This window comes from Pleurodeles waltl, chromosome 6 (assembly GCF_031143425.1).
Source record: "Pleurodeles waltl isolate 20211129_DDA chromosome 6, aPleWal1.hap1.20221129, whole genome shotgun sequence".
NCBI lineage: Eukaryota > Metazoa > Chordata > Amphibia > Caudata > Salamandridae > Pleurodeles > Pleurodeles waltl.
In genome coordinates this window covers 1204092054-1204106244 of record NC_090445.1, presented here as the reverse complement: position 1 = coordinate 1204106244, position 14191 = coordinate 1204092054, and the positions used below count along the sequence as shown (strand labels likewise).

The window sequence follows — 14191 nt, the reverse complement described above, 5'->3', positions numbered from 1 at the left end:
TCCAAAGGGACCAGCGACCTCGACATCCTCTGAGGACTGCCCCGGCTTCGAAAAGACAAGAAACTCCCGAGGACAGCGGACCTGCTCCAAGAAAAGCTGCAACTTTGTTTCCAGCAGCTTTAAAGAACCCTGCAAGCCCCCCGCAAGAAGCGTGAGACTTGCAACACTGCACCCGGCGACCCCGACTCGGCTGGTGGCGATCCAACACCTCAGGAGGGACCCCAGGACTACTCGGATACTGTGAGTACCAAAACCTGTCCCCCCTGAGCCCCCACAGCGCCGCCTGCAGAGGGAATCCCGAGGCTTCCCCTGACCGCGACTCTTTGAATCCAAAGTCCCGACACCTGGGAGAGACCCTGCACCCGCAGCCCCCAGGACCTGAAGGACCGGACTTTCACTGGAGGAGTGACCCCCAGGAGTCCCTCTCCCTTGATCAAGTGGAGGTTTCCCCGAGGAACCCCCCCCCTTGCCTGCCTGCAGCGCTGAAGAGATCCCTAGATCTCCCATTGACTTCCATTACAAACCCGACGCTTGTTTCTACACTGCACCCGGCCGCCCCCGCGCTGCTGAGGGTGAAATTTCTGTGTGGGCTTGTGTCCCCCCCGGTGCCCTACAAAACCCCCCTGGTCTGCCCTCCGAAGACGCGGGTACTTACCTGCAAGCAGTCCGGAACCGGGGCACCCCCTTCTCTCCATTCTAGCCTATGTGTTTTGGGCACCACTTTGAACTCTGCACCTGACCGGCCCTGAGCTGCTGGTGGTGTGGTGACTTTGGGGTTGCTCTGAGCCCCCAACGGTGGGCTACCTTGGACCAAGAACTGAACCCTGTAAGTGTCTTACTTACCTGGTAAAACTAATCAAAACTTACCTCCCCTAGGAACTGTGAAAATTGCACTAAGTGTCCACTTTTAAAACAGCTATTTGTCAATAACTTGAAAAGTATACATGCAATTTTTATGATTTAAAGTTCCTAAAGTACTTACCTGCAATACCTTTCAAATGAGATATTACATGTAGAATTTGAACCTGTGGTTCTTAAAATAAACTAAGAAAATATATTTTTCTATACAAAAACCTATTGGCTGGATTTGTCTCTGAGTGTGTGTATCTCATTTATTGACTATGTGTATGTACAACAAGTGCTTAACACTACTCCTTGGATAAGCCTACTGCTCGACCACACTACCACAAAATAGAGCATTAGTATTATCTATTTTTACCACTATTTTACCTCTAAGGGGAACCCTTGGACTCTGTGCATGCTATTCCTTACTTTGAAATAGCACATACAGAGCCAACTTCCTACAATAGGTGAGTTGATTGTTTTCCAGAAAAGAATATTATCTTTTGTACGGCTAGCTGTATGTAGAGTTTCCCACAGGGTTCTTTTCAAAGACAATTTCCTTCCCTTCATTGCTGCTTTATATTCTTGTCTGCACTTTCGTATCTCTGTTAGCGATCTTATTGGGGCTTTTAGCACCTTTTTCAGTTTCCTATGTGCTTGTGAGCAGTTATAATCAAACCATCCAGTAGCCCTTTTTTTTCCCAGGTTACCCCTTCTAGTAGTAAGGGCTTTCTTTATAGATTGCAGGATCGATATAAAAGCGTTCACACATCGTCCTGGATCTGTGTTCTCACTTAGACAATCTGCAAGTTGATTCTGGATCCCTGGAATAAACTGTGCTATTAGACGAATTTGATGGTGGATTGCCCACTTCCATATGTTTTGAGCTAATAAGCTTAACTGCGTTGAATGTGTTCCTCCTTGTTTGTTTAGATAATACATCGTTGTCATGTTGTCTGTTTTGACAAGGATGTATTTGTGGATTATGATTGGTTGGAAAGCTTTTAGTGCTTGAAAAACTGCTAATAATTCTAGATGATTTATATGCAGTTTTGTTTGATGTATGTTCCATTGTCCTCTTATGTTGTGTTGATTGAGATGTGCTCCCCACCCTGTCATGGAAGCATCTGTTGTTATTACGTACTGTGGCACTGGGTCTTGGAAAGGCCGCCCTTTGTTTAAATTTATACTGTTCCACCATAGAAACGAGAGGTAAGTTTGGCGGTCTATTAACACCAGATCTAGAAGGTGACCCTGTGCTTGAGACCACTGTGAGGCTAGGCACTGTTTTAAGGGCCTCATGTGCAGTCTTGCGTTTGGGACAATGGCTATGCATGAGGACATCATGCCTAGGAGCTGTAGTATTGTTCTTGCTTGTATTGTCTGATTTGGAGACATGTGTTGAATGACTCTGTTGAAATTGTGAATTATTTGTGGAGTTGGCGTTGCTACTCCTTTTGTCGTGTCTATTATGGCTCCTAGATATTGCTGTACTTTGCTTGGCTGAATGTTGGATTTTGCAAAGTTGACGGTGAACCCTAGTTTGTAGAGGGTTTGTATGACTTGATTTGTGTGGTTTGAGCATTGTGTGAGCGAAGTGGTTTTGATTAGCCAGTCGTCTAGATACGGGAATACATGTATTTGCTGCCTTCTGATGTGTGCAGCGACTACTGCTAGGCATTTTGTGAATACTCTTGGAGCGGTTGTTAAACCAAAAGGCAATACTTTGAATTGGTAATGTATTCCTTTGAATACAAACCTTAGATATTTTCTGTGTGATTGATGTATTGGTATATGGAAATATGCGTCTTTGAGGTCTAGGGTTGTCATGTAGTTGTGTTTTTTGAGCAATGGTAACACTTCTTGTAGTGTGACCATGTGAAAGTGGTCTGATTTGATGAATGTGTTTACTACTCTGAGGTCTAGAATTGGTCTCAGTGTTTTGTCCTTTTTTGGTATCAAAAAGTACAGTGAATAAACTCCTGTGTTTATTTGAGTGCTTGGTACTAATTCTATTGCATTTTTTTGCAGTAGTGCTTGAACTTCTATCTCTAGAAGCTGTGAATGGTGTTTTGATAAATTTTGTGATTTTGGTGGTATGTCTGGAGGGAATTGCAGGAATTCTATGCAATAACCATGTTGGATAATTGCTAGGACCCATGTGTCTGTAGTTATTTCCTCCCATGCTTCGTAATATTGACTTATCATTCCCCCCACTGGTGTTGTGTGGGTGGGGTGAGTGACGTGTGAGTCACTGCTTGTTGGTAGTGGTTTTGGGGCTTTGAAATCTTCCTCTATTCCTAGGGAATTGCCCTCCTCTATACTGGCCCCGAAAGCCTCCCCTGTACTGTCCCTGGTAGGTGGACGGTGCGGACTGTGAGGTACTAGCTTGTGTGGCCTGACCCCGAAACCCTCCTCTAAAAGGTGTTTTGCGGAAGGTGGTATAAGATCCTCTGCTCTGCGGGGAGTAGAGTGCGCCCATGGCCTTGGCAGTGTCAGTGTCCTTTTTGAGCTTTTCTATGGCTGTGTCGACCTCCGGACCGAACAGAAGTTTTTTGTTTACTGGCATGTTAAGTACTGCCTGCTGAATTTCTGGCTTGAATCCAGACGTTCTGAGCCATGCGTGCCTACGGATGGTAACCAACGTATTAATGGTCCTTGCGGCTGTGTCTGCTGCATCCATAGAGGAGCGTATTTGATTGTTGGAAATGTTTTGACCCTCCTCAACAACCTGTTTTGCTCTTTTTTGTAGATCTTTTGGGAGATGTTCAATGAGATGCTGCATCTCATCCCAGTGGGCTCTGTCGTATCGCGCTAGCAGCGCTTGTGAGTTTGCGATGCGCCACTGGTTTGCTGCTTGGACAGCGACCCTCTTCCCGGCTGCATCGAACTTTCTGCTTTCTTTATCTGGGGGAGGTGCATCCCCAGAAGTGTGTGAATTTGCCCTTTTTCTGGCAGCCCCTACCACCACAGAGTCTGGTGGCAGCTGAGAGGTGATGAATACAGGGTCCGTAGGAGGCGCCTTATACTTTTTGTCCACTCTAGGCGTTACTGCCCTACTTTTAACTGGTTCCTTGAAGATCTCCTTTGCATGGCGTAGCATGCCTGGGAGCATAGGCAGGCTTTGGTAGGAGCTGTGGGTGGAGGAGAGGGTGTTAAATAAAAAGTCATCCTCTACTTGTTCAGAGTGTAGTTCCACATTATGGAACTGTGCTGCTCTAGCCACCACTTGTGAATAGGCTGTGCTGTCCTCAGGTGGTGATGTCTTAGTTGGGTATGTGTCTGGGCTGTTATCAGACACTGGTGCATCGTACAAGTCCCACGCGTCTTGATCTTGGTCATCGTGGCTCATGGCGGTGTGAGCTGGCGAATGTGACGGGGTGTAAGTTGGCGAAGCCGGAGTTACAGGTGGAGGCGAGGGAGGAGGTGTTACCTTCTTTGCTGTTTGTTGCTGAGGAGCCTCTAGTGCTATAAACTGAAGTGTTCTCTTTCTTTTGACAGGTGGAAGGGTACTGATCTTCCCTGTCCCCTGCTGAATAAAGATACGCTTTTGCGTGGGATCCACTTCAGTGGATTGCAGTTCCTGTTCGAATCTGTGTTTTTTCATTTGTGAAGACATAGAATGCTCTTCAGTATATGAGCCTGAAACTGGGTCTGTTGGTGCTTTTTTCGGCTCCGAAAACCCTGTTGTTTGTCTTTTCGGCTCCGAGGTAACCTTCCTCCTCTTTTGTGCCGAAAAATCTTGGCCCCTATGGTCTTCGGCGCCACTGTCTCGGCGTCGATCCGTGTCGACACCGAACTCTCGGTGTCGATGCTTCTCTTTAGCACTCTCTCGGTCCCGAGGAGGCTGCGTGCCGGTGTCTCGACCGGAGTCGGACTATCTCGACACTGAATGGGCCTCTTTCGGTGCCGATTGTTGGTCACCGGTAATTTGGGTTGAGCCATCGCCGGTTGGCAGTGGCGTCCCCTGGGCCTTTTTGCCTTTTTTAAGTTCTGATCTCGACGTCTTACTCACAGTTTTTGTATTGTCGAGTTCGTCGGAGTCTGAATCCTGGATGGAAAAGGATTCCTCCTGTTCCTCTTCTGTCTCAAACTGTCGATGCTCCTTTGGCGTGGACGCCATCTGCAGTCTTCTCGCTCGACGGTCGCGCAGAGTTTTTCGGGACCGGAACGCCCGACAGGCCTCACAGGATTCTTCGCTGTGCTCGGGTGACAGGCACAGGTTACAGACCGAGTGTTGGTCCGTATAAGGATATTTGTTGTGGCATTCAGGGCAGAATCGAAACGGGGTCCGTTCCATCGGCGTTGTTCTCCACGCGGTCGGGCCGACTAGGCCCCGACGGTGTGCCGAAATCTACCCCGAAGGGCACCGAAGCGCTTCGATGTTCAATGCGTCGTCGTGTGTGTTTATCTCGAACCGGATCGCAACGATACCGTCGAAAATCTTCCGTTTTCAGCTATCTTTCCGTTCCGAAACTCGGAGCGACAGGAACACGTCCGAAACCGATGGCGGAAAGAAAACAATCGAAGATGGAGTCGACGCCTGTAAGGAAATGCCTCCTTGGCATGGTTGCCCCCTGACTTTTTGCCTTTGCTGATGCTATGTTTACAATTGAAAGTGTGCTGAGGCCTGCTAACCAGGCCCCAGCACCAGTGTTCTTTCCCTAACCTGTACTTTTGTATCCACAATTGGCAGACCCTGGCATCCAGATAAGTCCCTTGTAACTGGTACTTCTTGTACCAAGGGCCCTGATGCCAAGGAAGGTCTCTAAGGGCTGCAGCATGTCTTATGCCACCCTGGAGACCTCTCATTCAGCACAGACACACTGCTTGCCAGCTTGTGTGTGCTAGTGAGGACAAAACGAGTAAGTCGACATGGCACTCCCCTCAGGGTGCCATGCCAGCCTCTCACTGCCTATGCAGTATAGGTAAGACACCCCTCTAGCAGGCCTTACAGCCCTAAGGCAGGGTGCACTATACCATAGGTGAGGGTACCAGTGCATGAGCATGGTACCCCTACAGTGTCTAAACAAAACCTTAGACATTGTAAGTGCAGGGTAGCCATAAGAGTATATGGTCTGGGAGTCTGTCAAACACGAACTCCACAGCACCATAATGGCTACACTGAAAACTGGGAAGTTTGGTATCAAACTTCTCAGCACAATAAATGCACACTGATGCCAGTGTACATTTTATTGTAAAATACACCACAGAGGGCACCTTAGAGGTGCCCCCTGAAACTTAACCGACTGTCTGTGTAGGCTGACTAGTTCCAGCAGCCTGCCACACCAGAGACATGTTGCTGGCCCCATGGGGAGAGTGCCTTTGTCACTCTGAGGCCAGTAACAAAGCCTGCACTGGGTGGGGATGCTAACACCTCCCCCAGGCAGGAGCTGTGACACCTGGCGGTGAGCCTCAAAGGCTCACCCCTTTGTCACAGCCCAGCAGGGCACTCCAGCTTAGTGGAGTTGCCCGCCCCCTCCGGCCACGGCCCCCACTTTTGGCGGCAAGGCTGGAGGGAACAAAGAAAGCAACAAGGAGGAGTCACTGGCCAGTCAGGACAGCCCCTAAGGTGTCCGGAGCTGAAGTGACTCTAACTTTTAGAAATCCTCCATCTTGCAGATGGAGGATTCCCCCAATAGGGTTAGGATTGTGACCCCCTCCCCTTGGGAGGAGGCACAAAGAGGGTGTACCCACCCTCAGGGCTAGTAGCCATTGGCTACTAACCCCCCAGACCTAAACACGCCCTTAAATTTAGTATTTAAGGGCTACCCTGAACCCTAGAAAATTAGATTCCTGCAACTACAAGAAGAAGGACTGCCTAGCTGAAAAACCCCTGCAGAGGAAGACCAGAAGACGACAACTGCCTTGGCTCCAGAAACTCACCGGCCTGTCTCCTGCCTTCCAAAGATCCTGCTCCAGCGACGCCTTCCAAAGGGACCAGCGACCTCGACATCCTCTGAGGACTGCCCCTGCTTCGAAAAAGACAAGAAACTCCCGAGGACAGCGGACCTGCTCCAAGAAAGGCTGCAACTTTGTTTCCAGCAGCCTTGAAAGAACCCTGCAAGCTCCCCGCAAGAAGCGTGAGACTTGCAACACTGCACCCGGCGACCCCGACTCGGCTGGTGGAGATCCAACACCTCAGGAGGGACCCCAGGACTACTCTAAGACTGTGAGTACCAAAACCTGTCCCCCCTGAGCCCCCACAGCGCCGCCTGCAGAGGGAATCCCGAGGCTTCCCCTGACCGCGACTCTTTGAATCCTAAGTCCCGACGCCTGGGAGAGACCCTGCACCCGCAGCCCCCAGGACCTGAAGGACCGGACTTTCACTGGAGAAGTGACCCCCCAGGAGTCCCTCTCCCTTGCCCAAGTGGAGGTTTCCCCGAGGAACCCCCCCCCTTGCCTGCCTGCAGCGCTGAAGAGATCCCGAGATCTCCCATAGACTAACACTACAAACCCGACGCTTGTTCTAACACTGCACCCGGCTGCCCCCGCGCCGCTGAGGGTGAAATTCCTGTGTGGGCTTGTGTCCCCCCCGGTGCCCTACAAAACCCCCCTGGTCTGCCCTCCGAAGACGCGGGTACTTACCTGCTGGCAGACTGGAACCGGGGCACCCCCTTCTCCATTGAAGCCTATGTGTTTTGGGCACCACTTTGAACTCTGCACCTGACCGGCCCTGAGCTGCTGGTGTGGTAACTTTGGGGTTGCTCTGAACCCCCAACGGTGGGCTACTTTGGACCAAGAACTAAGCCCTGTAAGTGTCCTACTTACCTGGTTAACCTAACAAATACTTACCTCCCCTAGGAACTGTGAAAATTGCACTAAGTGTCCACTTTTAAAACAGCTATTTGTCAATAACTTGAAAAGTATACATGCAATTTTTATGATTTAAAGTTCCTAAAGTACTTACCTGCAATACCTTTCGAATGAGATATTACATGTAGAATTTGAACCTGTGGTTCTTAAAATAAACTAAGAAAAGATATTTTTCTATACAAAAACCTATTGGCTGGATTTGTCTCTGAGTGTGTGTACCTCATTTATTGTCTATGTGTATGTACAACAAATGCTTAACACTACTCCTTGGATAAGCCTACTGCTCGACCACACTACCACAAAATAGAGCATTAGTATTATCTCTTTTTACCACTATTTTACCTCTAAGGGGAACCCTTGGACTCTGTGCATGCTATTCCTTACTTTGAAATAGCACATACAGAGCCAACTTCCTACAACGCCCATGCGCAATGAGCACAGAAGGAGGAGTCACTCGGTCCCGTGACTCGAAAACACTTCTTCGAAGAAAAACAACTTGTAACACTCCGACCCAACACCAGATGGCGCTATTGCAGAACATGTGTATCTACAGCGACAGATGCCATCGAACGTATTGGTTACATTGTGAGGTAAGTAAGACACTTACAAGTCTAAGTTCCTGGGCATAGGCAGCCCACCGTTGGGGGTTCAAGGCAACCCCAAAGTTACCACACCAGCAGCACAGGGCCGGTCAGGTGCAGAAGTCAAAGAGGAGCACAAAACACATAGATGCCTATGAAGAACAGGGGTGCTCTGGGTCCAGTCGGCCAGCAGGTAAGTACCCGCGTTCTCGGAGGGCAGGCCAGGGGTCGTGATAGGGGATTCTGCAAGAACCACAAGCACCAGGTGTAAGGAAATGCCTCCTTCGCATGGTTTCCCCTGACTTATTGCCTTTGCTGAGGCCAAGTTATGATTTGAAAGTGTGCGGAGGCCTGCTAACCAGGCCCCAGCACCAGTGTTCTTTCCCTAACCTGTACCTTTGTCTCCACAATTGGCACACCCTGGCATCCAGGTAAGTCCCTTGTAACTGGTACCCCTGGCACCAAGGGCCCTGATGCCAGGGAAGGTCTCTAAGGGCTGCAGCATGTCTTATGCCACCCTGGGGACCCCTCACTCAGCACAGACACACTGCTTGACAGCTTGTGTGTGGTGGTGGGGAGAAAATGACTAAGTCGACATGGCACTCCTCTCAGGGTGCCATGCCAACCTCCCACTGCCTATGGCATAGATAAGCCACCCCTCTAGCAGGCCTTACAGCCCTAAGGCAGGGTGCACTATACCACAGGTGAGGGCATAAGTGCATGAGCACTATGCCCCTACAGTGTTTAAGCAAAACCTTAGACATTGTAAGTGCAGGGTAGCCATAAGAGTATATGGTCTGGGAGTCTGTCATGCACGAACTCCACAGCACCATAATGGCTACACTGAAAACTGGGAAGTTTGGTATCAAACTTCTCAGCACAATAAATGCCCACTGATGCCAGTGTACATTTTATTGTAACATACACCCCAGAGGGCACCATAGAGGTGCCCCCTGAAACCTTAACCAATTACCTGTGTAGGCTGACTGGTTTTGACAGCCTGCCACACTCGAGACATGTTGCTGGCCACATGGGGAGAGTGCCTTTGTCACTCTGCGGCTAGTAACAAAGCCTGCACTGGGTGGAGATGCTTATCACCTCCCCCTTGCAGGAGCTGTAACACCTGGCGGTGAGCCTCAAAGGCTCACCCCCTTTGTTACAGCGCCACAGGGCATTCCAGCTAGTGGAGTTGCCCGCCCCCTTCGGCCACGGCTCCACTTTTGGCGGCAAGGCTGGAGGAGATAATGAGAACAACAAGGAGGAGTCACTGACCAGTTAGGACAGCCCCTAAGGCAACGTGAGCTGAAGTGACTCTGACTTTTAGGAATCCTCCATCTTGCAGATGGAGGATCCCTCCAATAGGGATAGGAATGTGACCCCCTCCCTTTGGGAGGAGGCACAAAGAGGGTGTAGCCACCCTCAAGGACAGTAGCCATTGGCTACTGCCCTCCCTGACCTAAACACCCCCCTAAATTCTGTATTTAGGGGCTCCCCTGAACCTAGGAACTCAGATTCCTGCAACCTAAGAAGAAGAGGACTGCTAAGCTGAAAAACCCTGCAGAGAAGACGGAGACACCAACTACTTTGGCCCCAGCTCTACCGGCCTGTCTCCCCCCCTCCCTTCTGAAGAAACTGCTCCAGCGACGCTCTCCCCAGGGACCAGCGACCTCTGAATCCTCAGAGGACTGCCCTGCTCTAGAAGGACCAAGAAACTCCAGAGAACAGCGGCCCTGTTCACCAAAGACTGCAACTTTGTTTCCAAAGAAGCAACTTCAAGACAACTGCGTTTCCCGCCGGAAGCGCGAGACTTGCTACTCTGCACCCGATGCTCGACTTGTGGAGAACAAACACTTCATGGAGGACTCCCCGGCGACTACGAGACTGTGTAGCCAGAGTTGTCCCCCCTGAGCCCCCACACAGTGACGCCTGCAGAGGGAATCCCGAGGCTCCCCCTGACCGCGACTGCCTGACTCACAGATCCCGATGCCTGGAAAAGACCCTGCACCTGCAGCCCCCAGGACCTGAAAGATCGGAACTCCAGTGCAGGAGTGACCCCCAGGAGGCCCTCTCCCTTGCCCAGGTGGTGGCTACCCCGAGGAGCCCACCCCTTGCCTGCATCGCTGAAGAGACCCCTTGGTCTCCCATTGATTTCAATGACAAACCCGACGCGTGTTTGCACACTGCACCCGGCCGCCCCGTGCTGCTGAGGGTGTACTTTCTGTGCTAACTTGTGTCCCCCCCGGTGCCCTACAAAACCCCCCTGGTCTGCCCTCCGAAGACGCGGGTACTTACCTGCTGGCAGACTGGAACCGGGGCACCCCCTTCTCCATTGAAGCCTATGCGTTTTGGGCACCACTTTGAACTCTGCACCTGACCGGCCCTGAGCTGCTGGTGTGGTGACTTTGGGGTTGCTCTGAACCCCCAACGGTGGGCTACCTTGGACCCAAATCTGAACCCCGTAGGTGGTTTACTTACCTGCAAAAACTAACAATACTTTACCTCCCCCAGGAACTGTGAAAATTGCACTGTGTCCACTTTTAAAACAGCTATTTGTGTTTTATGTGAAAAGTATACATGCTATTGTGATTATTCAAAGTTCCTAAAGTACTTACCTGCAATACCTTTCAAATGAGATATTACATGTAGAATTTGAACCTGTGGTTCTTAAAATAAACTAAGAAAATATATTTTTCTATACAACAACCTATTGGCTTAGAATTGTCTCAGAGTGTGTGTTCCTCATTTTATTGCCTGTGTGTATGTACAACAAATGCTTAACACTACTCCTTTGATAAGCCTACTGCTCGACCACACTACTACAAAATAGAGCATTAGTATTATCTCTTTTTGCCACTATCTTACCTCTAAGGGGAACCCTTGGACTCTGTGCACACTATTCCTTACTTTGAAATAGTGCATACAGAGCCAACTTCCTACATCTATTGATTCAGGATTTCTGCCTCCACTACTAGAAGGTGGAATAATGCACAGCTGGTACTTCTTTTGGAGTTTCACGCTACATACCAATGACACCACCCGCTGTAGACCCTGGCAAAGAAAACTGTGCAAGGACACCTTAATCTGAAAGCTCACTTCAATCATTTTGGGATGACATTCTCGCTCATGCTTTTCTGCTCTCTGGCGGAGGGTGACTGCAAGGTTTGAAGCGACCCGGAAAACGCCCTTTTGCAAAGCCTACATTCACAGTCATATTACATCCCACCACAGGGTATCTTGACTTCACACCACCCCATTTGCTAAACTGTGGTTGTTTTGTCACCCTTCCGGGGATGGAAAAGAAGGCCTGCATGGCTAGATGCACTAGCAACAGCTTCAATATGTTTATGTGTAGCAACTGCTACTTAATGTGGTCCAAACAACTTTTCAAGTACAGAAAAGCCCTTTGACCTCAATGACACATCATTAAAACAGCATTATAGAAATCGTTCCTTAGTTACTGGATGAAGGAGAGAAATAGCCAGATGGGAATAATTAGGGGCACTGTTTCCCCATCCCCCCCGTTCACAGTTGTGATACGCAATACTGGTGAATTACTAAACTACAAAGCGTATATGTGGAGCCCTTGTGGGTTGCTGAGAGTCCAAAACCATTTATGCAAACGTTGTGCTGAACCCCAGAACACTTTTCATAAGTTGCTTACAATTTTCCTTCTGCTGCTTTAAAATAAAAAGTCAACCAAGGATTGCTTTAGAGAGGCATTGTTTTCTTAATCAGAGACATGTTTTAATATCTATTTGAAAGGTGTGCCCGGATCCCACACGCAGCTGCACATAATCAGTATTTAGGACTAGCAATGAAAAACTCAGGCTTTATAGATCATTAACTTAATTGAGACAAGCGTAAGTTCTTCCATTACTGGACAACTTACTTGCAAACAAACGTAGCTTTTGCTAAAGTAATTCCATGTAATTTTCAAAACATTTCAATTATGGAATTAAAAACAAACAGTCCTAATAAAAGCTGCTGGTCACCAATTAAAAGTTGCATTCTTATATGTTCAGCATACTTACTGCTTTCTGTTCTACATATTTTAACTGTGACTCTTCTTTACGCTGATAGAAACAGATGCAAACCCCAGCACGGCCAGCCCGGCCAGTACGTCCAGAACGATGGATATAAGAGTCAACATCCTTAAAAATAAAAGTAAAATTGGCACCAATTATGTCTAAATATATGAGAACCACCTGGTCAACATTTTGTCAACTTCTTTCATCATTCACTTATTACATCTTTCAATAAATTGGTTGCCATGAGGGTGAAGATCCCGAGACCATGAACTGAAAATTATAAAGAAATTTATAGAAGAAAAAAAAGTTCTCACCTGCTCCAAGGTAACAACTGTTTTCATCCTTTCCTCATGTGTGCTGAGGCAAGCAATATTTAGACTCAGCCCTTTTATGAATGCGTACATAATCACAATTACCTTGGCGGGCATGAAAAAGTCCTTTGCATGGAAACACATTTCAATACCGTTTCTTAAAACCTACTATTTGAAACACATTGGCACACTAAGATAAAGGTATCAGTTCTCAGATTATGAAAACACATGGATTTAGTATTGTCCAGGGCATGCACTAGAGAGGCTTCTTTAAAGTACACCAGATCAGTGGTAGCTTTGTTCCTGCTGAACAACAAACAAAATTACCTTTTGTGTTTGCTATCCCTGAAGACCCTACAAGTATCACATCATTGCATCCGAACGATGGCACGTAGTAGGACAATACAGTATAAAAACATTGGTTCAAGGTAGCATAGCGATTCAGTAAGATCGCAAGAAGGGTGAAAAAAAAAAAAAAAAAAATAAAGTAAGGAGAAGCGTGACACCCTTAATCATGAAGCAATAATATTCTGATTGTATAATCCTAAATTGATAAGATATTTTTGCTTTAACATTGAGGAATAACTAAGATTAACCAATATATAAATAGGGACACTTCGAAGAAATCTTTATAAATAACATGACTTGCACTTAACTGATATAATATACACCTGTAGCCTGACAGAAATGGTTGCCGTAAAAGACATACACCGTCACGTCATAATCACGTTGAATAACAGGATAATAAGAGTATCAAATTCCAGACCTAAAACAATATGGTGGTGTAAGGAAATGCCTCCTTGGCATGGGGACCCCCTGACTTTTTGCCTTTGCTGATGCTATGTTTTGATTTGAAAGTGAGCTGAGGCCTGCTAACCAGGCCCCAGCACCAGTGTTCTTTCCCTAACCTGTACTTTTGTTTACACAATTGGCACATCCTGGCATCCAGGTAAGTCCCTTGTAACTGGTACCTCTGGTACCAAGGGCCCTGATGCCAGGGAAGGTCTCTAAGGGCTGCAGCATGTCTTATGCCACCCTTGGGACCCCTCACTCAGCACAGACACACTGCTTGCCAGCTTGTGTGTGCTGGTGAGGACAAAACGAGTAAGTCGACATGGCACTCCCCTCAGGGTGCCATGCCAACCTCACACTGCCAATGCAGTATAGATAAGTCACCCCTCTAGCAGGCCTTACAGCCCTAAGGCAGGGTGCACTATACCATAGGTGAGGGCACCAGTGCATGAGCACTGTGCCCCTACAGTGTCTAAACAAAACCTTAGACATTGTAAGTGCAGGGCAGCCATAAGAGTATATGGTCTGGGAGTCTGTCAAACACGAACTCCACAGCACCATAATGGCTACACTGAAAACTGGGAAGTTTGGTATCAAACTTCTCAGCACAATAAATGCACACTGATGCCAGTGTACATCTTATTGTAAAATACACCCCAGAGGGCACCTTAGAGGTGCCCCCTGAAACCTTAACCAACTACCCGTGTAGGCTGACTGGTTTTAGCAGCCTGCCACACTCGAGACATGTTGCTGGCCACATGGGGAGAGTGCCTTTGTCACTCTGCGGCTAGTAACAAAGCCTGCACTGGGTGGAGATGCT

The 14191-nt window shown here is 48.2% G+C and overlaps 1 protein-coding gene across 2 annotated transcripts in view; it reads right to left on the bottom strand.

Annotated features, from left to right (window-relative positions):
• LOC138300753 (nucleolar RNA helicase 2-like) overlaps window positions 1-14191 on the bottom strand; it is a 338402-nt gene that overhangs the window by 146565 nt on the left and 177646 nt on the right. For both annotated transcript variants that reach the window (XM_069240509.1, XM_069240510.1), the window contains exon 11: window positions 12272-12391. In XM_069240509.1, coding sequence (XP_069096610.1) covers window positions 12272-12391 — 120 coding nt within the window. The remainder of the gene's footprint in view (window positions 1-12271; window positions 12392-14191) is intronic.